The 23988-nt window shown below is 36.6% G+C and overlaps 1 protein-coding gene across 6 annotated transcripts in view; it reads right to left on the reverse strand.

The window, feature by feature from the left end:
• The window catches only part of THADA (THADA armadillo repeat containing), a 149234-nt gene extending 128364 nt beyond the window's left edge, over positions 1–20870 (reverse strand). For 2 of the 6 annotated variants that reach the window (XM_083348552.1, XM_083348547.1), the window contains exons 1-15: positions 20810–20854; positions 15626–15698; positions 15422–15518; positions 14593–14687; positions 12829–12959; positions 11409–11557; positions 11284–11316; positions 10265–10313; positions 9668–9858; positions 6707–6801; positions 5888–6108; positions 3312–4003; positions 2485–2636; positions 2247–2402; positions 1943–2065 (exon numbers count right to left, since the gene is read on the reverse strand). In XM_083348552.1, coding sequence (XP_083204678.1) covers positions 1943–2065; positions 2247–2402; positions 2485–2636; positions 3312–4003; positions 5888–6108; positions 6707–6801; positions 9668–9858; positions 10265–10313; positions 11284–11316; positions 11409–11557; positions 12829–12959; positions 14593–14687; positions 15422–15497 — 2163 coding nt within the window. In that variant the 5' untranslated portion in view covers positions 15498–15518; positions 15626–15698; positions 20810–20854. Of the gene's footprint in view, positions 1–1942; positions 2066–2246; positions 2403–2484; positions 2637–3311; positions 4004–5887; positions 6109–6706; positions 6802–9667; positions 9859–10264; positions 10314–11283; positions 11317–11408; positions 11558–12828; positions 12960–14592; positions 14688–15421; positions 15519–15625; positions 15699–19430; positions 19450–20551; positions 20776–20809 lie in introns of those variants that run through there. The other 4 variants (XM_083348548.1, XM_083348550.1, XM_083348549.1 and 1 more) reach the window with 4 other exon arrangements.
• Between the last annotated feature and the right edge of the window lie 3118 nt (positions 20871–23988).

The raw sequence follows: 23988 nt of genomic DNA on the forward strand, positions 1-23988 counted from the left end.
TATCAGCCTTTGTTTCAGCAGAATGTGGACAAGCCTTCACTGAGTCCACTGGCAGAGCAAGCAATAGTGGGCACAGTTAAGGTACCCCAACCCATCAGTTTGAGAGGTACATTCTGCAGCTGCCAAATTATGTAAATTCTTCAGTGCAGTGCCCTTCTCTTAGAGATTCCACAGCTCCATCACCTTTTCTTGGAGGAATAAGTATATTAGACACTATCCCACAGCTGATTTCAACAACGTGTGCCTTGGGGAAGATGGGTTGACCACTATTTTGATAGCCTAGTAGTAGCTACAGTAGATTAGCAGGTACTTATAAAATGCTGCTCTCATCATTAATGTTGTAAGCAAGTTTTATGAACTCAGCCATTGAGTGAACAATACAGCTTATACATTTTAATCTTTCCTTTGTTGTTGTTAGTTGCAAAGTCGTGTCCGACCCATTGCGACCACATGGACAATGTTCCTCCAGACCTTCCTGTCCTCTACCATCTTCTGGAGTCCATTTAAGCTCATGCCTACTGCTTCAGTGACTCCATCCAGCCACCTCTTTCAACCTTTCCTAGTCTAACGTAAAATTAGCTTCTCTACTCAGCTGTCCCATTCTGATAACCGGAAGGTTCTACCTGGAATCTTGGTTGTTGAGTAAAGTGGTTGTTAAGCGAGACACCCACATGACTCCTGCACTGAGCAACAATCCCAATCATTAAGTGATCTCCAGGTCATTAAATGGACAGAATGAAAAGGCTGCATGCTTCAGCTCTTTCACTTTCAAATGTTTCTGCAGCCCACCAAAGGATTTCAGCTTCCCTCCATGTATGGTGGAAAAAATCTTTGAGAGGTTGATTTCAGCTTCCTTCTGTCCTGCCCTCCCCACTCTTGCAACCTTCCCTGCCGGCTTCCCCTTTGATTTTCTAGGAAAGCCAGTAGAGAAGATTGCAAATGGCAATCACAGGATCATAGGATGCTTTGCAATTGACTGTAAATGCAAGCCACTTGACAAGTGCCCAAAATGTGGTCACATGACTGAATGGGGGAAGGGCTTCTGCAACTTTTTACAGTAGCCAGAAGTGCTTTACTGAGGCTATCATAATGTTTGATGGTCATCTCTAGTCAGTTTCTTTCTTTTTACCTTGTACTAACACAGAGTTGGTCCTGACAGAACCTCATTTCTTGTTGAATAATTTCCTCAGATCAATGAGACATGCTTTCTATTAGAACATACACAAATATTTTGGATGGTATATTACACACACATCTATTTTTATCTTTTAAGGCTTGATATAACTCAGCAATTTTTGGTGCTAGCCCTAAACAAAGCTTTAGTTTGCATGCACCATAGAGCCTTCTATGATATCACAGCATAACTAACAAGCTGATTGCCTGTCCTGCATTATGTGTATATTCTATTAATACCAATCTATATTTCAGCTGTGAGCACCCAGATTTCATTTCAAGAAAAGAGTACAAGAATTAATATCTTTCCAGTAATAAAGATGAACAATAAAAACTTACTAAAAACATCACATTCATAGACAAGAAATTTCTATACTTTTCAATTTCAATGTGCACATAATACATATTGTTTAATGGTTCAAATCTACTCCAGCAATACAGTTGATTGATTCTATCCTGTCTCTTCAGGCCTGTGAAAGCTCAAATGCCAGACTGGTTAGTTTTGTACATTGTAGCATAAGATCCAGCTTAAGACAGAACACATTATGAAATATTTTAAAAGGCAAGCATAGTCAATACTGAATTAAGTCCATTTCCTTTATGTTAGAGTAAGATAATTTTACACGACTTTTTTTCTATCTCATGCCTTAATTTATAAATCACAGAAAATCAACTACCTATTTTACTTTCCTCTTCTGTGTTTAGTGAAATATTTGAAATTTACACAAAAATATTAATTATTTAGATTAGAGCAATTTATAAAACCTACTTGATACTGTTGCAAAGTTGTAAGTGGATCCCATGTAAGTGACTGATTAATTAGACCTTGTTTAGACTTCAATTGCTGCATTTTATGAATTGTCTGGGAGCTTTCATATATCCGGCAGAACAGCTTTTTTTTTTTAAAAAAAGAACAAAACAGAATTCAATTAAAAAGATTAAAAAATGGCATTACAAATTAGTTTACATATTTAAAAAATCCATAAAGACTTCATGAAATTTTGTTTGTATTGCATTTCCTTATAGCATTTTGGGAAACAAGGGTATGTTTTACATTCACATTTTAAAATTACCTTTTTCAGTAAGGAACAAATCTGCTGCCTCACTGCTGCTGATTGGTTGTTCAAGTTGTATCTAATAAAAAACTGTATCAGTTGCATTTCTTCTATGGAAATTACTTCTGTGCTACGGTGACTTTCACATAGTAAACCCAAAGCATCTATTCGGACCTTTAAAATTAGAAGCAAGTTTTTAATTATCTGGTTTCTCTGAAACATTAACTCTTAACATTTAAAACATTGAGACAGGTACCTCATCGTGTTGGTGAACCAAACCTTGTTTTATACAGCTCACAGGCACAAGGCCGTCTTGTAGTATGATTGCAAACTGCAAGTGCCCATGAGCCCTGGCCGTTCTCAAGCATGCCATCAAGGCTCCAAGAGCTCCTCTGGTTTTGAAAGATCCTTAATAAAATACATAAATTCCAATTAACAAAGATAATGGTTAGTCACTCACTTCCTTCTCAGCTCAGCATGCCCATAAAAATCATATCCACCAAACAGATTAGTCTAGATTAATTTTTTGATACACACAGATGTGACTCCATATTACAAGGACTATCGTGGCATTTAAATATTAAGGCTATATAAATATAAAAATGCTTTGTTGGAAAGGAACAGCTTATAAAGCAACCATTTGAATTTGACCAAAGACATGGCTACTCTAATGACTGGAAGACACTGTATGAAATAATATGAAAGTCCTTTATAATATGAAAGTCAAACTTTCAATAAGAACAATAAAATCATGTTTTTATTAGGGAAAACATGGTTATGTTTAATAATGTTTATGAAGAAAACTAATGCAACGGGGACATGACCAACTTTAGTTTGTAATAAAGAAAATAAAATTTGTATTATTAATTGAAAGAAGGTTTCAGAATAGAAATTCGAAAGTATGTTCCCATTCGCCAAGAGCCATATTTACTTATCCTTTAAATATCTAAGAACTTGGAATTCTATTCTCCCCCAAATTCCCTTCAAAAAATAAATTAAAAAAACAACACTATTACCCCAAACTCAGCCTATTTATGGATACATTAAACTACAACATGTTCAGTATGAGATAAAAGGTCTTACCAACGTTAGACTCTGTTGAAATTTGAAGGATTTTAATCATGTAGTTCAAACTTTCTGGGCTACATTTTAGCAATTTTGGTAAGTAATAATCTGTTACATAGGTGGCTTGTTCTGGATTTCCATCACATAAAATCAAAAGCAGAGGAGAAACCCATGTCTCATGCCAACTATCAATCCAAGTGCTTCTTTCCAAAGTGGATATAAGATGCCTCTTGTGATTCACAAACATGATTTCCAATAAATCACTTGCATAAGGTGCAAAAGACTGGTCATTCATTACACCCAAGATTTGTACAGGAATTGTTCTGTCAATTTCCAAAAGATTTTCAATGCCAATACACTCCACAAGATATCCAAGTGATGAGTATTTGCCTTTAACATGCCATTCTAAACCTAGTAGTCTTTCAGTTAATTCTGAGAAGAAAGGGTCTGGTTTTATTATGGCTTCTTTCACAGCAGTCTGATGTATTTGAAGTAGATTTTTAAATATTAGCTTGGTCTGGTGCCTAACTGCATCTAGTGGATGTTCCCAATGTGCGTACACATAGTCCAACATTTTACCAATGGTTTCCGAGTTTCCATTGAGATTGAACTTCAGAGTTCTAGAACTTGATTGAAGACAATCCATTGCTACATTGGTCCAAATAGCTAGAATTCTGGATAGAGATGCTGCCATTACAGACTCTTTTAACCTTGGAAAAACAGAGTAAACTATAATAGAAATACATGAACATATTTTAAAAGAAACTGAGTATTAATCCTCAAGCGTAACAGATGTAATTTTTTCCTCCTTATTCTACCTCTTATTTACATTTATGTAAGTGCTTTTGATTTATAATAAAACTATTTCTTCATACTTTAATTATTTTTAGCTGTGTTCAATGTTTGATCTTTTTTTCTTTCTTCTTCACAATTTCTTTCTCTTTCTGGGTTATATATTTTAGAATATATGCAAGCTGCTCTTTGGTTGCAGAAATATTTCTAAGTGATAGGGAAAACTGTAATGGGAGATGTGAATCTAATTTACATTGTTAAAAATGTAAAAACAATGCCTGCTAACTTCTATGGACTGGATGAAGGAAAACAAATTGATGCTTAATGTAAGTTGGTAAAGGTGCTCCTTGTAAGTAAAAAAAAAGGGAGTTCAAACAATCGTTGGACCATCTTAAGTGCCTCTACAAAGTAAGTGACAATAAATAAAGCTAAAGAAAATACTTTTTGATTCCATTTAACTATACAGTGCCACCCCTTTGTGTTTTACAGATGAAAGAAAAGAGACTTTGACATATTCACTATAAAGTCCTTTACACAGCCTGAGAAAAAAAAATCTTCTGACCATGATATTTTCTACAAAAATCCAATATTATTGTGCTCATGTAACAGTAATAAGGACAGTTTTTATGGCACTACAATAGCTGGGTGATTCCATGAAGACATAGTTGGTCATTAATGCAGAACCCAGCTTAGAATGAGAAAAAGGGCCCATCCAGAAACAGAAATGCAATGTTTGTTTTGCTTAATACTCTATACACATAAACAAAACTCTCTAAGCCCTTAATGTATTGCTTTGTTAGCAGTCAGCTTTAACCTGTCTGCCCACTCACTTATGCATTTAAAAATTCAACTGGCAAGAGATTGCATAATACCGCACTACTGCTTTATTGACCTACCCTTTGTCACATTCTTATCTTGTTTGGAAAGACTAGAATTTGACACTTAAAAAAAAAAAGATCTGAAATCTGGAAGACCAACTGACTCCTCCCTTGTCCCCAATGTAGATGCCCATATTCTGACAGCTTTTTTAACAGAAGATCAGGACAAATATGTTTGAAAAAAATATAATAAATGATGTATTTTTTCTAAGGTTTCCCTTTACCATATGATTCTACATATTTCTAAAATTTCCCCCAGTTCAGCAAACTATCCAGTCTAAAAATAACTTCAAATTGGTTTCAGACTAGTTTCAAGTTCAACTCTGGCTGAAGATGAAATTTAAAAGTGCTTATGCAAGTCTCTTTTCTATCACGGCTGGGGCGTTATATTGTATACAGCTGCTAATGAAAAATATCAATGTGGAGATACAGCTCTCCCTCTCTTCTCCCTTACCTTCTGACTGCCTAAAGTACTTCGGAAGATTAGGGAACTCTGTAGAAAAGAAGTGGTAGGAAGGAAAACAATAGGCCAAATCAGCCTCATTGTCTTAGACAAAACCATTTTCCCATGAAGTTAACAGTGCTTAATTCCAGATAAGCAGACAGAAGACTGTAGCCAGGGGGGGGGGCATCTACAAATAATTTCTGCCTATGTTCTCTACAATAACAATTCTATGAGGTGGGTAGGGCTGAGAGAGTGCGACACTCTCTCTAGCCAGCTTTCACGCCAAAGGCAGTCTAGAACCCACAGAGTTTTGGTTTCTAGACCAGAACGTCTACTACTAAATTCACACTGGCTCTAAATATTCTATTTAATGTTGTATTTCATTATTCATAGGATTTACAGTGCAAGCTGAGCCTTGTCAGTGAAGAATCCGAGTTTCATTTATATTATTAAAACTATATAAAAAAATAAGATTTTACCGTGTGCTTAAGGTCAACAAAACAGAGGCTATATCCAAGAGTAGTTTCTCTGCATTCTCTTCCATGCCGCGATCTTTCCAATCTAACATAGCAAGTGCTCCATGGCAAAGAAAAAGGAGGACTGAGTCAGAAAGTTCAGCAGTACAAAGACCACCACAGCTGACCACAAACCACTTTGGCACATCAGAACAATTTACTAATCCACAAATCAAGTCACTGATCTGCAAAAAAAGCAATGTAATATAACTATAATATAAGAGAAAAAAAAACCCCAAAAGTATGGTTTACTAGATCACTGGAAGGCAAGAATTTCCAACAAAACTGGCAAAATGCAAAAGTTATTTCTTATACGGCTGACACTGAATGGAAATTATGAAGCTAATACATACTGTATGTTTCCAAAGATGTCCTGTTCTACATAGTACTTATGATTGCTATTTGTCTCAATTTTTACTCCCGAAAGACATGCCTTTTCAAGATGCATTATAGGCTATCCCCAAATCTGTATAGGATTGCATTTACTCATTATCAAAATTCAGATCTATAGGTTGAGTAAATCTGTGGGACCAAGATTGTAGTTGCAATTTTTAAAAAATCAACTGTGAATTCACTGGGATTAACTTCGTCCCAAAGCTGCTTATAGTTAAATGTTATCTTATTGCACTGTAGCAGAATTTACATAAAACATAAAACTTTTAACTAATATGGAAATGGCTACTCTTTCAGTTACTTCTTTCTTAAATTAGCTTAATGTTTCAAATACACATTAAAAATTAATTTCATACATATTTTTACTTTTTTCAAGAGAAACACACTAACCAAGCAAGGTAACCTCTCAACAGGTTCAAACATAGTCTTAATAAAAAGAACAACAGCCAATCCCGCTGAAGTCTGGACTGTTTGCAGAAGGTCTTCTAAATAAAAGAAAAAGATACCAGAATTATAAATAGCATTTAAAGTATTTGAGTACCATTCTGCTTTTCTGAAATAATAAGGTAATTCCTACTATATTTTTTCTATTGCATCTAACATGCTAATTCTCATAATCATACCAAAGAAAATCATCAACATTACTACATGCAGTGACCTCAATTGCCCATAAAATTATACCAGATTACAGGTGAAACTCGGAAAATTAGAATATCGTGCAAAAGTTCATTTATTTCAGTAACGCAACTTAAAAGGGGAAACTAATATATGTGATAAACTCATTACATGCAAAGCAAGATAGTTCAAGCCGTGATTTATCATAATTGTGATGATTATGGCGTACAGCTCATGAAAACCCCAAATCCACAATCTCAGAAAATTAGAATATTGTGAAAAGGTGCAATATTCTAGGCTCAAAGTGTCCCACTCTAATCAGCTAATTAAGCCATAATACCAGCAAAGGGTAGCTGAGCCTTTAAATGGTCTCTCAGTTAGGTTCAGTAGGAATAACAATCATGGGGAAGACTGCTGACCTGACAGTTGTGCATAAAACCATCATTGACACCCTCCATAAGGAGGGAAAGCCACAAAAGGTAATTGCAAAAAAAGTTGGATGTTCCCAAAGTGCTGTATCAAAGCACATTAATAGAAAGTTATGTGGAAGGGAAAAGTGTGGAAGAAAAAGGTACACAAGCAGCAGGGATGACCGCAGCCTGGAGAGGATTGTCAGGAAAAGGCCATTCAAAAGTGTTGGGGACTTTCACAAGGAGTGAACTGAGGCTGGAGTCAGTGCATCAAGAGCCACCACACACAGACGGATCCTGTACATGGGCTTCAAATGTCGTATTCCTCTTGTCAAGCCGCTCCTGAACAACAAACAACGTCAGAAGCGTCTTACCTGGGCTAAAGAAAAACAGAGCTGGTCTGTTGCTCAGTGGTCCAAAGTCCTCTTTTCTGATGAGAGCAACTTTTGCATCTCATTTGGAAACCAAGGACCCAGAGTCTGGAGGAAGAATGGAGAGGCACACACTGCAAGATGCTTGAAGTCCAGTGTGAAGTTTCCACAGTCTGTGTTGATTTGGGGAGCCATGTCATCTGCTGGTGTTGGTCCACTGTGCTTCATTAAGTCCAGGGTCAACGCAGCCGTCCATCAGGAGATTTTGGAGCACTTCATGCTTCCTTCCGCAGACGAGCTTTATGGGGATGCTGACTTCATTTTCCAGCAAGACTTGGCACCTGCCCACACTGCCTAAAGCACCAAAACCTGGATCAATGACCGTGGGATTACTGTGCTTGATTGGCCAGCAAACTCGCCTGGCCTGAACCCCATAGAGAATCTATGGGGCATTGCCAAGAGAAAGATGAGAGACATGAGACCAAACAATGCAGAAGAGCTGAAGGCCGCTATTGAAGCATCCTGGTCTTCCATAACACCTCAGCAGTGCCACAGGCTGATAGCTTCCATGCCACGCCGCATTGAGGCAGTAATTGCTGAAAAAGGGGCCCAAACCAAGTACTGAGTACATATGCATGCTTATACTTTTCAGAGGTCCGATATTGTTCTATGTACACTCCTTGTTTTATTGATTGCATGTAATATCCTAATTTTCTGAGATTGTGGATTTGGGGTTTTCATGAGCTATAAGCCATAATCATCACAATTATGACAAATCACGGCTTGAACTATCTTGCTTTGCATGTAATGAGTCTATCTCATATATTAGTTTCCCCTTTTAAGTTGCATTACTGAAATAAATGAACTTTTGCACGATATTCTAATTTTCCGAGTTTCACCTGTATTATTTGTTTCTAGCTTGGCATGTTGTAGAAATCATGATCAAAATTATAATTGTAAAAAAACACATACTTGTGTTTTCTTCAATAAACTAGTATATAAAATATATGACTTAATACGGTATATGAACCCAGCCACTAATATGACTTTTATTGAATAACAACTAGAACCAAAAGTAGCCTTTCTATAAATAGAATAGTTGTTCCATTTTCATAAGAGTACAAATCATAATATGCTATTACATACAGCTATTACAACTACTCGCTCTCCTGCAACTTCTCAAACCATCTTGTTTCGGTCTATATCATTCATTCATTCAACTTGATGCCTATTGCTCTACATCTTGCACAAATCACTTTGGTTGGTAGTGTTAAAAAGACAATATAACAATTAAGAAAATGAAAATAAATACACAACATGAATACAGTAAATGAATGGCATCATATGCTCCTCCAAACAGGCAGAGCAGATTTTGAAAGGATTTTACATAAGCTGGAGGAAATAATTGCAGGTATTCCTTATTTACTGATCACAACTCAGGCTGGCAATTCTGTCACTAAGCAAAAAACCACACGACCATGCCAAACCTATGACATCACTTCCATTGTTAAGTAATCACAGTGGTCGTTAAATGAGACATCACATGACAGCAACATGCAATTTCACATCTGCATTCTCCATTAATTCTGCTATGAAGATTGGTTTCAAAGGTGTCTTTTATTATAACCATTATAACTTTGGACAGTCACTAAAAAAATACTTGGCGCATAAGGTATACCTATATCCTTTTTGCAAGTAGAATTGCATGCATAGAAATGTTTAAATCCAAGTTAAAATAAATAAATAAACAAGAGTTACATTATTTTAGTATAAAGATTCTTATTCCTGAGTTTAGCTCTCTCTCTCTTTTTGAAATAAACTTATGGAGAAAATTTTAAATGAGGGGGTGAAAATCATTAAATAAGTATCTCACATTCCCCAGATTTGTTATTAATGGCCAATGACCAATAAACAATAAAATAGCTTTAAAAACTTAAATTATTAGAACTATTTACCATTATTCAAGAAGCATATAAAGCTGTTCAGAAGTCCACACATACATTGCCAAATGGGAGAATCCAATTTCTTCCAAAAACATCTCTGTATATCTTCCAGAACTTTCTGGATCAATGTCATGGAAACTTTAATTCCCATAAGCAAATCATGCATCAGCCGAGTTTGAGCAATGTGATTTCCACTGAATTTCCTTTAAAAAGATATATATAAAACAAATTACTGTTTCAAATCTGCTTCAGAGGATCTTTTAACCACCAAAGTAGATTTTGAGAGCAAACTTTCCCAACCGTGAATAAAAGTCCAAAATTGTTGGGAAGAATATGCAGAATGTCTAAATCAATTAACTACCAGAATTAAAAAATGTTATCATTTAAATTTAAAAACTGTTTTGATAAACTTTATATCACTAAACCAAACAAAGCACAATTTTAACAAGGAATATGCTGTATATAAATATCAGATTGCTACAGCTCATTGGCTTTAATAATTTTTTTTAAAAAAAGCTAAAAGAAGGTATTTTTCCCAAATAATCTTTAAGTTTGCATTTTACATTTTTCACACTCTCTCCACATTGTAGCTTGAGTACTGACACTTACCGATTTTCTTCTTGTATTTTAAGTACAGATTTCAACAGGAATTGAAGAGCTATGGAAATATAGTTTAAAAAAACATAAATTAGAATTGAGAGAGCTTTCAATATCCTCATCCTTAACCTTCAACTGTAATATCCATACTGAACTCAGTGAAGCGTTCAGCATGTTGCTCAAGTACTGTATATACAGATAATCCTCACTTACCAACTGCAACTGGGACCTGGAACTCTGTTGCTATGGAGCACAGTCACATAAAACATCACAGAACTGTGCTGACTTACAATATCAGTTCCACCTAGCAGTGGTTATGCAAATCATCACAGTTCATTAAGCATAACAATATTTGATCATGACTTGCAATTTCTTCTGGCTTCTCTATTGACTTTGCTTGTCAGAAGCCAGCTGTGAAGCCTCCAAAAGGTGATCACATGAGTGTGGGATGCATGCAACCAGTATAAGTATGTCCTGGTTGTCAAGTGCCCAAATCACAATCATATGACTGCAGGGATGCTGCAACAGCCACAGGACCAGTCATAAGTCTCTTTTCTTAGTCCCATCTTAACTTTGAACAATCATTGAACAAATGTTTGTTAAGCAAGGACTACCTGTAGTAGGACAGTTATACAGCATCTGAATATCTGAAAGAGTGTCTGTTACTATAAATCTACCCATTATGAAGAGATTAAAAACCAATGTTATATAAGCAGACATAGATCATGCAATAGCATTTCCTCTTATACATATTTTCCTTCCACCCACAATCTCCACTTGAGCCTCCCTACAGAATTTGAGAACTCTAGAACTGGCTGCAGGAACTGATTTTCAGAAAGGAAATCCTTCTAGTCAAGAACCTGTCTTTATTTAAAAACTGTAATATCTCAAGATATAGAAAATGCTTTTAATTATAGACCTACTCAGCAACAGAAAAATGCTTCGTAGAGACTGGTATGAAGCATTTTCATCTCATATTTTTTTCTCATTGACAGAACATTCCAACCCAAGAAGAGGTACCAAACATTTACCTTCTTTGAATAGTATAGTCACACTTGATTTACCTGAAAAATTCAAATATACATTTTAGCATCTTATACTGACTAATCAAAAAATATTTTTTTAACATGTAACATATTTTAAAAATGAATCATACCTATATTTATAAGTTCCACACAAGAAGCAAGATTATCTATAGTTTTTCTAATGCGGGAGAAGTTTGTAGTTGCTAATTCTTCTTTAAGGCAGACAACAAAACTATCTGTAGCCTCTGCTATAAAGAGTTCTGGAAGGTCATTCAGGCAACTGTAGATTTAAAAAAGCATCGCCACATTAAAACGTAAATACTAAAAGTTTTAAGTTAAAAGTTTTAAGTTAAAAACCATACAAATGTGTCTGTCTTGAGCACCACAATCTCTTCAGCACTATTCTTTCGTACTGGTTTCGATACGAGACTTCAAAAGAAATCAAAGGAAAATGGAACATACGGTATACAGAAAAAGCAGATCTGCAGTTAAAACATTTCATTTCATTTCATTAAATGTTTACTGTCTTGCATCTTTGAAATTACACAGTCCATTACACTTTCCCCAGAAATATAATCAGTAATTTATCTGAAGGCAAGCAATTTGCTAGCTAGAGAGACATTCCCTAAAGATAGACTCTAGCATGAGTCCAAAAGCTCAGAAGACAAAAACTTCTGGTCCTGGTGACTGACCCAGATTGGATCCTGCAACATTATCCTAGAACACGTATATTTGCCTTCATTCATAATTTGCTGAATATCACAAAATTCTTTAACTAAGGTTTATATTACTACATCATACGTAATATCTCTACCTTTAAGATTTAATGAGTACATTTCAACACATATCAATAAAGACTGATGGTAAAGAATATTTAATTTAATTTAATTTAGTAATATTTCTATACCGCCCTTCTCCCGAAGGACTCAGGGCGGTGAACAGGGCAAGAATAAAAATACAGGATTACAAAAGTTAAAAAGTAATTAAATACATGCCCTTATACTAAAAATACATCTTAAAACCCCAGTAAAATGACAATAACAACCCCCCCCCAGCCCCCTCATCAGGCCAGGCCAGCTTGTTCAAAAAAGTATGTTTTTAGCTCGCGGCGAAAGGAGCGAAGATCGGGCGCCGTCCGGAGCTCCACCGGTAGCTGATTCCATAGCTCCGGGGCGCCCACAGAGAAGGATCTCCCCCTGGGGGCCACCAATCGACATTCTCTGACCGGTGGCACCCTGAGGAGACCCTCTCTGTGGGAACGCACAGGGCGGAGGGAAGTTGATGCCGGCAGCAGGTGTTCCCTAAGGTACTCCGGCCCCCTGCCATGTAGGGCTTTGAACACCATTACTAGTACCTTGAATGATTATAAAGTCAAGAATACATAGTCCATGAATATGACTAATATTTTAATCATTTCTAAAATTTATATCTCATACAAAATCTTTTATGTCATACAAAGTCCACCACAATTTATATCATTCATTTTCTCAATCCCCTGAAGACCATCACAGACACATTAAGCACTTTCTTAGTATAACATTTGACTAATACCTTGCTAGGACTTTTTTCAAAGGGTTCTTTATATCCAAGGATAAGAATGTTATCCCCAAAACATCTAAACAACTTTTAATCATGTTATTACATGAAGACTTCGAGTCCATCTTCTCCAGTAAAGGCACAATCTACAGATGACAAAAATAAAAATAATATTTTTCAAAATATACATAGGTGTTTGTGTGTGTTGTGTGTAATGTATATATCAGGCTTATGTAAAAGTCAGTAAGAAGCACAGTATGTATAACAGAATGCAAAACAGAATGTATAATAGAAACATAACCTGCAACAAAACATTAGAGTATGGGAAACTCCAGGTCACTGTTCTATCCAATCAGATTATTTCAGAACCATTTCAGAATATTTATTTCTAATCCCTTCTGTGTAAATTTCCATCTGTCTCCCAACCCCTTGGATACCACTGAGCATCTTTATTGAACATTTTAAATCAGGATGTAATATTTTACTTTTTACATTCTTAATATTAATTTAACACTTTTATCAGAATTCTTCCAAGCATGAAAATAACCTTATGTTTCTTACTGGTTTCATCTTTTCCACTATAATTCACACAAATTTTCCACTATAATTCACACAAATTAACAAATTTGATTTTGCTATTCATATTTATCAGCCTTTCCCAACTAGATATCCTTCAACTTTGCCGAAGCAACAATTTCAACAGTGACTACTATGGAAGCTATAGTTCCAACACACTTGGAAAGTGCCAGGCTAGGGAAGGTCAGACAACATAATGATTTGGATCATCTTAAAAGATGAAATACTGCTCCTTCTTGACTTTTATTCTTGCAATTCATGAATCAAATGCTTTGCATTTTCAGGCATATAGGTAATTCTATTAAACATCTCTAATATGAAATTAGCTGCTAACCAGTATACAAAATAACTTACTTACTTACCTACCTACTCACTCACTTACTTACTTATTGGGCTAATATGGCTGTCTATCTCACATCCTAGGCAGTTCACAGCAAATAATAATATTACAATACATCATATCCTCTCCACCAAGGAAACAGAACCTCCTATATTGTTAACTACTTGACTCAAACCCATCCTAGACCATGTTTGGAATAAAAACCAAGATCTTCATGGCCTTCCAGAAAGCTAAAAGGGAAGGGTCCCCTTGAATGTTGGATGGGAGACTATTCCAAATAATCTTTCCAAATAGCTCCGAAAAAAGCACATTTGAAAGTTTCCACTAGATGACAACATTTAATAGTTAAGTTAGATAATATATCTTGCAATAGTAACAGTATAGAAGCATGAACTTATAAACAGTATTCACTGTTTTAAAAATAACATTTGTATCCACCACTCTATTTTAAATTGTAGAGTAATAATTGGATCCAACAGTGGTGTCCAACAAAGAATAAAAAACAGATTCCTCTCACTTCCTGGCACCACCAATGTGCATTCCAGATTAAAGACTGGGAAGATTCTTAAGTCAATACTGAGATCAAAAAACAACAGGATGATCTATGACAGTCATCAGCAAAGTCTAGTCATGCAATGCTGGATGTAGCCCTCAAATTAAACAAATACACAATGTAGCATCAAATAAATGTTAAGGAATAACAATTTGATTTTCTCATTTGTAGGAAGGATAAAGAACATGGCCAAAGTGAAATTCATGTGCACAACTGTGTTCATTTTTTATTTGTATGTAAATAAGACTCTATAGCATGCATTTAACTTAATTCCATATTATTCTTTTTACTAGTATAATTAAAATCAAACCTGTTTGATCAAATTAATTTGCTGAATGCCATCCGTCAACTGTGCACACTGCAATAATAGAGAAGCCAGGTTTTGTCCTTCGACATCTGCAAAAGCTGCACATTTAGAAAGCAAAAATGTTTTAATAGTCCAATAGTCCCCATGACAAAAGCTATTTCCTACCTCCTCCCTTATACAGGGCTGCATTCAAACAGTACACCTTTTCATGACCTTATTTTCCTGAACATTTTCTTGAGAATAAACCCACCTGAACAGTGTAGAATTCAGCACAAATTAAATAACTAATCACCGCTATTAATGTTGAGGATGCACTTGAAAACCACTTAAAAGACATAAGTGATCCAAATAACAACAGCATACGTATTGTTGAGCATGTATGCCCCCGTGACATCACTGCTCTGCAAACAGCACAATTCAGATAGACCAGAATTGATTGCCCAAATGTTACTCTTAAGAAATAGAACTTAAGTGCAACACAATATTGAGCGAGACTTGTTCATTACTAATATAAATAGCTCATTCAAAGCTGAATGACCAACCTGCTTCAGAAAACGAGAAAGTTAGAAGGGCATTTCAAGCACATCTTTAATATAGAACATTTTTTTTAACATCACACATTTTATATTTTCTCTAATTTGCTTTTCACTGAGGAAAAACGTTTTTTTCAAATTGGGGTAGAAAAAGCATATAGACATGTAGACATAAAAGGGCTGATATTCTCATCTTTAATTCAAAATGTACCCTCAAGGGAAATTAGTTTTTTAAAAATCATTATAGCATCACTAAAACATATCTGCAGAGAAAAATTAAGCAACTTAATTATACTTACAGCGAAGTCTTTCAAGCTGTTGGTATTCAAGAACAAAGCTATCAACCTGAATTTCTTTCTTCTTCTTTAAAACCATTTTGGTAGATTAAAGAATTACCTATTAAAGAATAATATATTTGATATATTAGAACATTGGTTTAAATACAAAATTTTAAAATGAAGTCTTTTTAATTCAGATTTATACTTTGCAAAATCTTTGTCTACCTTATTTCTATATACTCTGGAGAAAAAGGTTTAGGCAAGATTTTCATTCAGACTTCATTAGCCACTATTTCACCTGAAATATACAAACTCAATCAAAACAAAATCCACAAAGGTCCAGAAATCAGAAGTTTAAACCCAAGATTCCAGATGACGATATCATCATCTTACTTCTGAAATATTTTCCTGGGAGTAAATCCACCTGAGCAATACAGTAACAAAACTAATCAATACAGATTACCTAATTTTCACGTTTAACAAATACTTATTAACAAGTTTCCCCTAGAATGAAAGCCTACATGTTATCCTGTTTTATTTCTTTATGTACAGTTTGGAAATGTTATGTTTTATGATTTATGCCATAGCATTTCATTTCTACCTTTTTTCTACGTTGCTATTTCTTCCTGTTTCATGACCTTCGCTCATTCCGCCGGGACCTGAAGACCTGGCTCTTCAAGCTTTCTGGCCTGGACTGAGAGTATTAACTGGGGTTTTAATTGTATTTTAATTGTAATTGGGGTTTTTAGTTCAAGGTTTAGTGTAATCATTTTAATTGTTTTTAATTTTTGTAACTTGTGTGTTGTTTTTAAAAAACCTTGTGAACCGCCCTGAGTCCTATGGGAAAAGGGCGGTATATAAGTCTAATAAAATAAATAAATGAATAAATGAATAAATAAATAAATAAATAAATAAATAAATAAATAAATAAATAAATAAATATAGAGTACGGGTGTTAAACTGGTGGCCCACAGGCCGGATAAATCACATGCAGGCCACGCCCACCCCGGCTCCACAAAGGCAAAAAAGTCATAATACGTCAACAATCAAGTTTGACACTGGTGATGTAGAGGCTATCACTTGATATAAAGATAGTCCTCATTTAAGGGAATAATTGGGACGAGAGTTTCCATCACTAAAGGAAATAGTTATAAGTGAGACATCACATGACTGCATAGCTTAGCAGTTAATCCCAGCACTTCCCGCTGCCTGTAAACAAAAATTAACACTAAACAAAGATTGTTCGTCATTAATTGAGTCCCACATGGTTTACAAGCAGGCTGTCAGGCAAGTAGGTGGCTGCTGTCAGCCAGAGGAGGGAGTACGGTAGCCTGCAAGGCATAGCAGCACTGGGAATGGCGCTGCTGGGCAGGGGAATGTGTGTATGGCTTACTGGAATATGACTTTTCCCTGCTGGCTTCCCCATGACTTTGCTTGTGGGAAGCCAACAGGGAAGGTCACAAATGGTGGTCACGATTGCAGGATGCTGCAAACACTGTTAAATGTGAACTGATTGTCACTCATAAGTACAATTTATTCAAAGCCATCACAACTTCAGTTGCTGAACAAGTGGTCGTTACACAAGGACTACCTGTACTATCTGAAAAACACCCCAAATGCATGCACAAAATACATTACAAAAATAATGGAAAAATAATATAATTAGGTAAAGGTAAAGTTTCCCCCGCACATGGGTGCTAGTCGTTTCCGACTCTAGGGGCCGGTGCTCATCTCCGTTTCAAAGCCGAAGAGCCAGCGCTTGTCCGAGGACGTCTACGTGGTCATGTGGCCGGCATGACTAGACGCCAAAGGCGCACGGAACGCTGTTACCTTCCCACCGTAGTGGTCCCTATTTTTCTACTTGCATTTTTACGTGCTTTCGAACTGCTAGGTTGGCAGAAGCTGGGACGAGTAACAGGCGCTCACTCTGTGATGCAAAAAAAAAGAGATGCAAAAAATAGGTATTATTTCTGTTGCGGCTATTGTGCTTGAAACACAGCAAACATTAGATTTCTCTTGTTATAGCCTCCCAATTCAAATGTTCTTGAATTCATGTGAGTTCTACAAGAGACACAAACACTACTTAAAACAAAATGGAGCACGTCTGCTGACCTTAACCAAAAGGTAGCAAAGCACCATGTTGACTAGCACCTGACAACTTCTCTCCAGGAATATATGGAATAAAGCCAATGTTGGAAGTAGGATATGACAAGTCAAGAGACTATAAAGCTTTAAAAATATCTCATGCCATCATTTGAGAAAAGTAGTTATAACTGTTTCAATGGTAGCCATTCAAAAAATGACTTTGTAAGCAATCACCTCCAAGTTCCTCTTAATCACTGAAGACATTAGCAGTTGGCCAGTTCACCAAAAAGCAGTAAAATGAAAATTAGAAGACTCCACCCTGACATATTTTGGGGTTACTGGATATAGGTGTAAATTCCTGTAATCCCATCCCTTCCTTCATAATAAAACTTGCTACAAAGTCTTTGTGAGAATTTGGTTTGGTAAAATAAAATACATTCAGTTTCAGACAGATGATAAAGAGCCTGACAAATATCCAATGGTTTCTATACTAATGATAAAGTCTCCAACCAAGAGAGTGGAATTAGAATTTTGGTTGCAAATAATAACACAAATACAGGTAGTCCTTGATTTACAGTAGTTCACATAGTGACCACTCACAACGGCACTGAAAAAAGTGACTTATGATCATTTTTCACACTTACTACCATTGCAGTATCCCGATGGTCACATGATCAAAATTTAAATGCTTGTCAACTGACTCATGTTTATGATGGTTGCAGTGTCCTGGGATCATGTGGTCATCATTTGTGACCTTCTGACAAGTCAACAGCAGCCAGATTCAGTTAGTAACTATAAAAACTGCAGTGATTCACTTAATAACTGTGGTAAGAAAGATCATAAAATGTGGCAAAACTTACTTAACAAATGTTTCACTTAGCAACATAAATTCATGGCTCATTGTAGTTATAAGTCAAGGACTACCGGTACAGCGGGTACAGCAGAAATATGAGGGAAGAGAGAATATTAATGGAATACTGTATGACTGTTCTAGGATATTTTTTAAAATAATAAAGAAAATCTCTGCCATCTTCTCTAGTTCCATTTGTGTGACAATTCAACATTTTTTCCAGTAACCAGAAAAATTGATTCTGACCTGGAAATCTCATCACCTGACATCCAAATTTATCTAAATGTGTCACTTGTGTTCAATGATCTTTTTTATTTGTTTTATAAGAAGTATGTACATTTTCTGAGTTTGATTTTAGTGTTCTGCTGTATCTCCCAGGTAAAATTTGGCTTCCCTCATCTCTCCCAGGGGGAGATCTTTCTCTGTGGGCGCCCCGGAGCTATGGAACCAGTTACCGGTTGAGCTCCGGACGGCGCCCGATCTTCGCTCCTTTCACCGCGATCTGAAAACATACCTGTTCGAACAAGCTGGCCTGGCCTGAGGGGGGATTGGTGGGGTTTTTTATTATCATTTTATTGGGGTTTTATTAATGTATTTATTGTTTTTATGGGCATGTATTTAATTACTTTTTAATTTTTGTAACTTTGTGTTTTATTCTTGCCCTGTACACCGCCCTGAGTCCTTCGGGAGAAGGGCGGTATAGAAATATTAATAAATTAAATTAAATTAAATTTGTAGAATGGAAAGCTGCCCTCCAAATCATTCTGGATTTAGCTTCCTGTTGGCATTTTACTTGGGTTACTGAAGCTACTTTGATCTCTCTATTTTTTTTAAAGTGTCAAATTACTTTTAAAAATAATTTTATTTAAAAAAATTAACAAAAAATAACAAAACAACAACTTTTAGAAAGGAATAAAGAAAACCATTCCTCCACTGTGGGAATTTTGACCTCCCATTATATCAAAGTGGGAGTCAAGGCATTCAAAAAAGAAATCCCCCCCTTACCTTTTTTGCAAACAAACAGGAAAGAATCATATATTTAAAAAGTCAAAAAGCTGTCATTACAAACAGTAGATAAGCTCTGTTCACAGATACCTGATTGTGCTGCTTGTTTTTCCTAGCATTTTCCTATGTACTGGTGTACAGCTGATTAGTCTGTTGTTCCCTGCTTCTACTTTTTTGCTTTGAGCGAATAGAACAAAGTTAGCTCTTCAATGCACTTTTCCTGTAATTCGGGAATTCTGAAAGTTTTCAATAGTGGCTTTCAGATCATATCCCATCGATTGGTCTAGCGAGCACCTCGGGATGTAATCCATCCAGTTCAGATTTGAATTTATTCAAAGCAGCTTGGAGCTCTCTCAACACTTGTTTGCTTATTTTGAGCTGCATTTCTCTTCTGCTACTCTCCCCTCCTCCCCCCCAAATGGCACAGCTTCTGACAAGCTTGGCCACTTTTTCCTTTTGCAAAAAGCCAGATACAAAATTGGACTTAAGCAGTTCAGTTAATTTTCCAATTGTTTCATTATTAGTTTATCAGAAACTCAGTTGTTTCTGTGCCCCATATAGCATCAATCTTGTGAACTCTCAAGTCTCCTCTTTCGGCTATGTGTTCAAAATGGAGTGGTGTGTGTGTGTGTGTGTGTGTGTGTGTGTGTGTGTGAGAGAGAGAGAGAGAGAGAGAGAGAGAGAGTAGCATGTGTATGTTTTATTTTATTTATTTATTTATTGGGGACTTATATGCCACCCTATCTCCCGAAGGACTCAGGGCGGCTAACAACAATAAAAACAACAATACAAAAGTTAAAAGAAATTAAACAAACAGCCCCAATGTGGATGGGTAAGATATATACTTTCTTTTGAGAGCAGCAACAACATTTCATTTTTAATGTGGCCCAGTGTGCTCACAGTAAAAAAAAAATGACAAGCCTATCTTTGGTTTGTGTGCTAAACTATCATGAAAAGGACAGCTCATTTACGCCTCGTGGCTCCAAATCTGCCTGCATTTCTTTTTTGTAGAGCAGGGGTCTTCAAACTTGGCCCTTTTATGACTTGTGGACTTCAACTCCCAGAATTCCTCAGCCAGCTTTGCTGGCTGAGGAATTCTGGGAGTTGAAGTCCACAAGTCATAAAAGGGCCAAGTTTGAAGACCCCTGTTGTAGAGTGTATTGGATCCATTCCAGACTATACCAAAGATGTCCCGCCGCTACAGATCTAACCGTGGAAGAGCGCCGCACTCCGTACGCTTGACTCCGTCAAAGGCAAAGGCTACGTTCAGGGGACACGTTTCAGCCAGGCGTCGTTTGCACGCTTCACCGATCCCGAGTTCGAGAACCTCACGTGCTACAGAGCGATGAGCTACTGTGCGGGCACAGCGCATCAGGCGAACACTTGCTGAGAACACACAACCGATATAAAGGAGAGGCGCGTTTCGCTCACGTCGCGTTCGGCAGGCGGCATCCCCTCCCAACACTTACCCTCCGGAGAGGCCTTGCCACGATCTCCTTCTCTCTACAGCCGGTTGCTAAACTCCGCCTCTCCGCCGAAAAGGGCGGGGCACGAGCGCGGCTGAAGAAAGGGCAGCCCAGCCGGCTACGTCTTTTTCTCGAGACAGGAGAAAGGGTAGAGTTGCACGCCGTACGAGCACGCAAACTCCTCCTCCTCGTCCGGCCTCCACGGCTCTCTGACGGCTTCAGCCGCCAATCAGGAAAGAGAGCGAGAGATCGGCTCTCGCGGTAGGGATTCGAAGGAGGGGTGGGATTTTGTGCTGTCGGAGGTTGCCTGCTTATTACTCCGCAAGCGGTTCTTGATCTTCTCTTGAGCTTGGTTATTTTCTTGCAGAAGTTTCATGACCAACAGTAGGTCACGTCGTTAGTGCTAGTCATTGATGTTACCTCGTTTGGGTATTGAAACATCTACAAGAAAACAACCAACCTCAGAGACTACCAAGGATCCCCTCATTTCAACCCTGAGCTACAAATATTCTTCTTTATTGATAATGATAATAATAATAATAAGAAGAAGAAGTTGGAAGGGACCTTGGAGGTCATCTAGTCCAACCCCCTGCTCAGGCAGGAAACCCTATACCATTTCAGGCAAATGGCTGGCCAGTCTCTTCTTAAAAACCTCCAGTGTTGGAACATTCACCACTTCTGGAGGCAGGTTGTTCCACTGGTTAATTGTTCTAACTGTCAGGAAGTTTCTCCTTAGTTCTAGGTTGCTTCTCTCCTTGACTAGTTTCCATCCATTCCTGCTTGTCCTGCTTTCAGGTGCTTTGGAGAATAGCTTGACTCCCTCTTCTTTGTAGCAGCCCCTGAGATATTGGAAGACTGCTATCATGTCACCCCTCACTCTTCTCTTTGTTAAACTACACACACCCAATTCCAGCAACCGTTCCCTGTATGTTTTAGCCTCCGGTCCCCCAATCATCTTTGTTGCTCTTCTCTGTACCCTTTCTAGAGTCTCGACATCTTTTTTAAATCGTGGTGACCAAAACTGGATGCAGTATTCCAGGTGTGGCCTTACCAAAGCATTGTAAAGTGGTATTAGTACTTCACTTGATCTTGATTCTATCCCTCTGTTAATGCAGCCTAGCACTGTGTTGGCTTTTTTGGCAGCTGCAGCACACTGCTGGCTCATATTCAAGTGATTGTCTACTAGGACTCCGAGATCCCTCTCACAGTTACTACTATTGAGCAAGGTACCACCTATACTATACCTGTGCATTTGATTTTTCCTGCCTAAATGTAGAACCTTACTTTTTTCACCATTGAATTTCATTTTGTTAGATAGCGCCCAGTGTTCTAGACTGTCCAGATCCTCCTGTATTTTAAGCCTATCCTCTGGAGTATTGGCTATTCCTGCCAGCTTGGTGTCGTCTGCAAATTTGATGAGTTCCCCATCTATCCCCTCATCCAAATCGTTAATGAAGATATTGAAGAGCAATGGGCCCAGAACAGAGTCAGAACAAACATATTGGTGTAATATTAATGCTGCGATCGAGAATATTAATTCCGTTCGTTGGGATGGCGTTGAGTTTGTAACAAACCTCATCAGATCCTGCACTTAATATAGGTCAGTCGTTGATGCAAGGTAAATCCTAAAAACTTGAATGGATCTTAAAGAGCAAACAGCCTTACGTTTCACTGAATTCCACAAGGGTGCCGGTTAGAGCATCATCCTGTTTCACCTGTTTGGAACGGCCTTTTGCTGACTATATTGCACATCAGAACAAGTCACTTTTTACTGAATAAAGTACCATCACTGAAGCTTGTAGAGAATAATAAACTACTTTTTTATGAAGTATGATGACTGGTTTCACAAAATACTTGGCCACGAATGAGCAAATATTTTGGCTTAGCGCAGTTTATGAATCTGAACGGTAGATATCAACCATGGTTCATTGCTTAATACTGTAAGTCCTATTGTAAGTAGTCTAAATCAAAGAGACTTGTTTTAATTACTTCTGGTATTCTGTCCAAGGTGGATAAGATTCTTTTAACCTTCTTTGTTCTCCTGTATTTAACAGATATTAGGGCTCCCTTTTAATACATTTTGTTTTTCATTTTAGCCATTAAATAAAGATAAATTTTAAGCCAACTTATTTACAACTTGGTTAAGGAAGTGATGCTTAATTAAGATGTAAGAAGTATTAAAATGGAATGGAACCAAGCCACACAAGTCTTCAAATGCCTATGTCAACTGTTTCTTATTTACCTTTTCCTTATTACCTTATTCAAATGTCTCAGTAATAGTTTGTATTATTGTATTATTCTGGACCTGCTTTAGGCATAAAAGCCAGCTGAATGGCTTTGAATCAGTCACTCTCTTTCAGCCCAACTCATTGGGGAAATTAGAAGGAGGAAGAAGTATTAGGTATGTTTGCTGCCTTGAGTTATTTATACTTAAAAAAATGGTATGGGAAAATCAATCTTTTAAAGCATTCAAAAGTTTCATTTCTTGTTTTATTACAACCCATAGACAAGTTAATAAATGTTTATAAATTTTTCCAGGATAGTTTTACAATTCAACTCCTAAAATAGCATGATGTGATTCTGATTTCTGAGCATTATAATACCATTTAAATAAAACTAGGTTCATTTTGTAAGATTATTCATTTTATTATGTTTCAGAGGCTGTATATTCACTTTTTCGAAGTAGGAAAAACACTTTGTAAAAAAGTTGGCAAGAAATAAATATTTTTGATAATTAAATTTATGATTTCAGGATTTCTCCACTGTGTGGCGCCAAAGTACTATATTAAGCAATTAAGCTGCCAAATTGATAATTCCTTTTGAGTTTTTGTATAGATGTCATTTATTTACTTGGCATTTTGTCACCCAAAATACCATATTTTGAGAAGTCAAGAACAATTGTTCCACTCTCTTCTATTAATTTGTGTAATAAATTTCAATTTGTCATTATATATAACAAGCCTTCTATTAATAAATTCTTAGTATAAATAAATGGCAGATTAGGAGTAATAGATTTGTACATCACTTCTAATATTCAGGAAGGAACCAAATACATTTTTTTTAAAAAGAAACAGTTATGTGATATCCAGCTACAATTTTTGGATGATCATTTTTCATTAGTGTTTGATCTGTGTGTATTCATTTGTGTTTTAATGTTTTAATTATGAGGGGTTATTTGTTAA

Source organism: Vipera ursinii, assembly GCF_947247035.1.
Source record: "Vipera ursinii genome assembly, chromosome: 1".
Taxonomy (NCBI): domain Eukaryota; kingdom Metazoa; phylum Chordata; class Lepidosauria; order Squamata; family Viperidae; genus Vipera; species Vipera ursinii.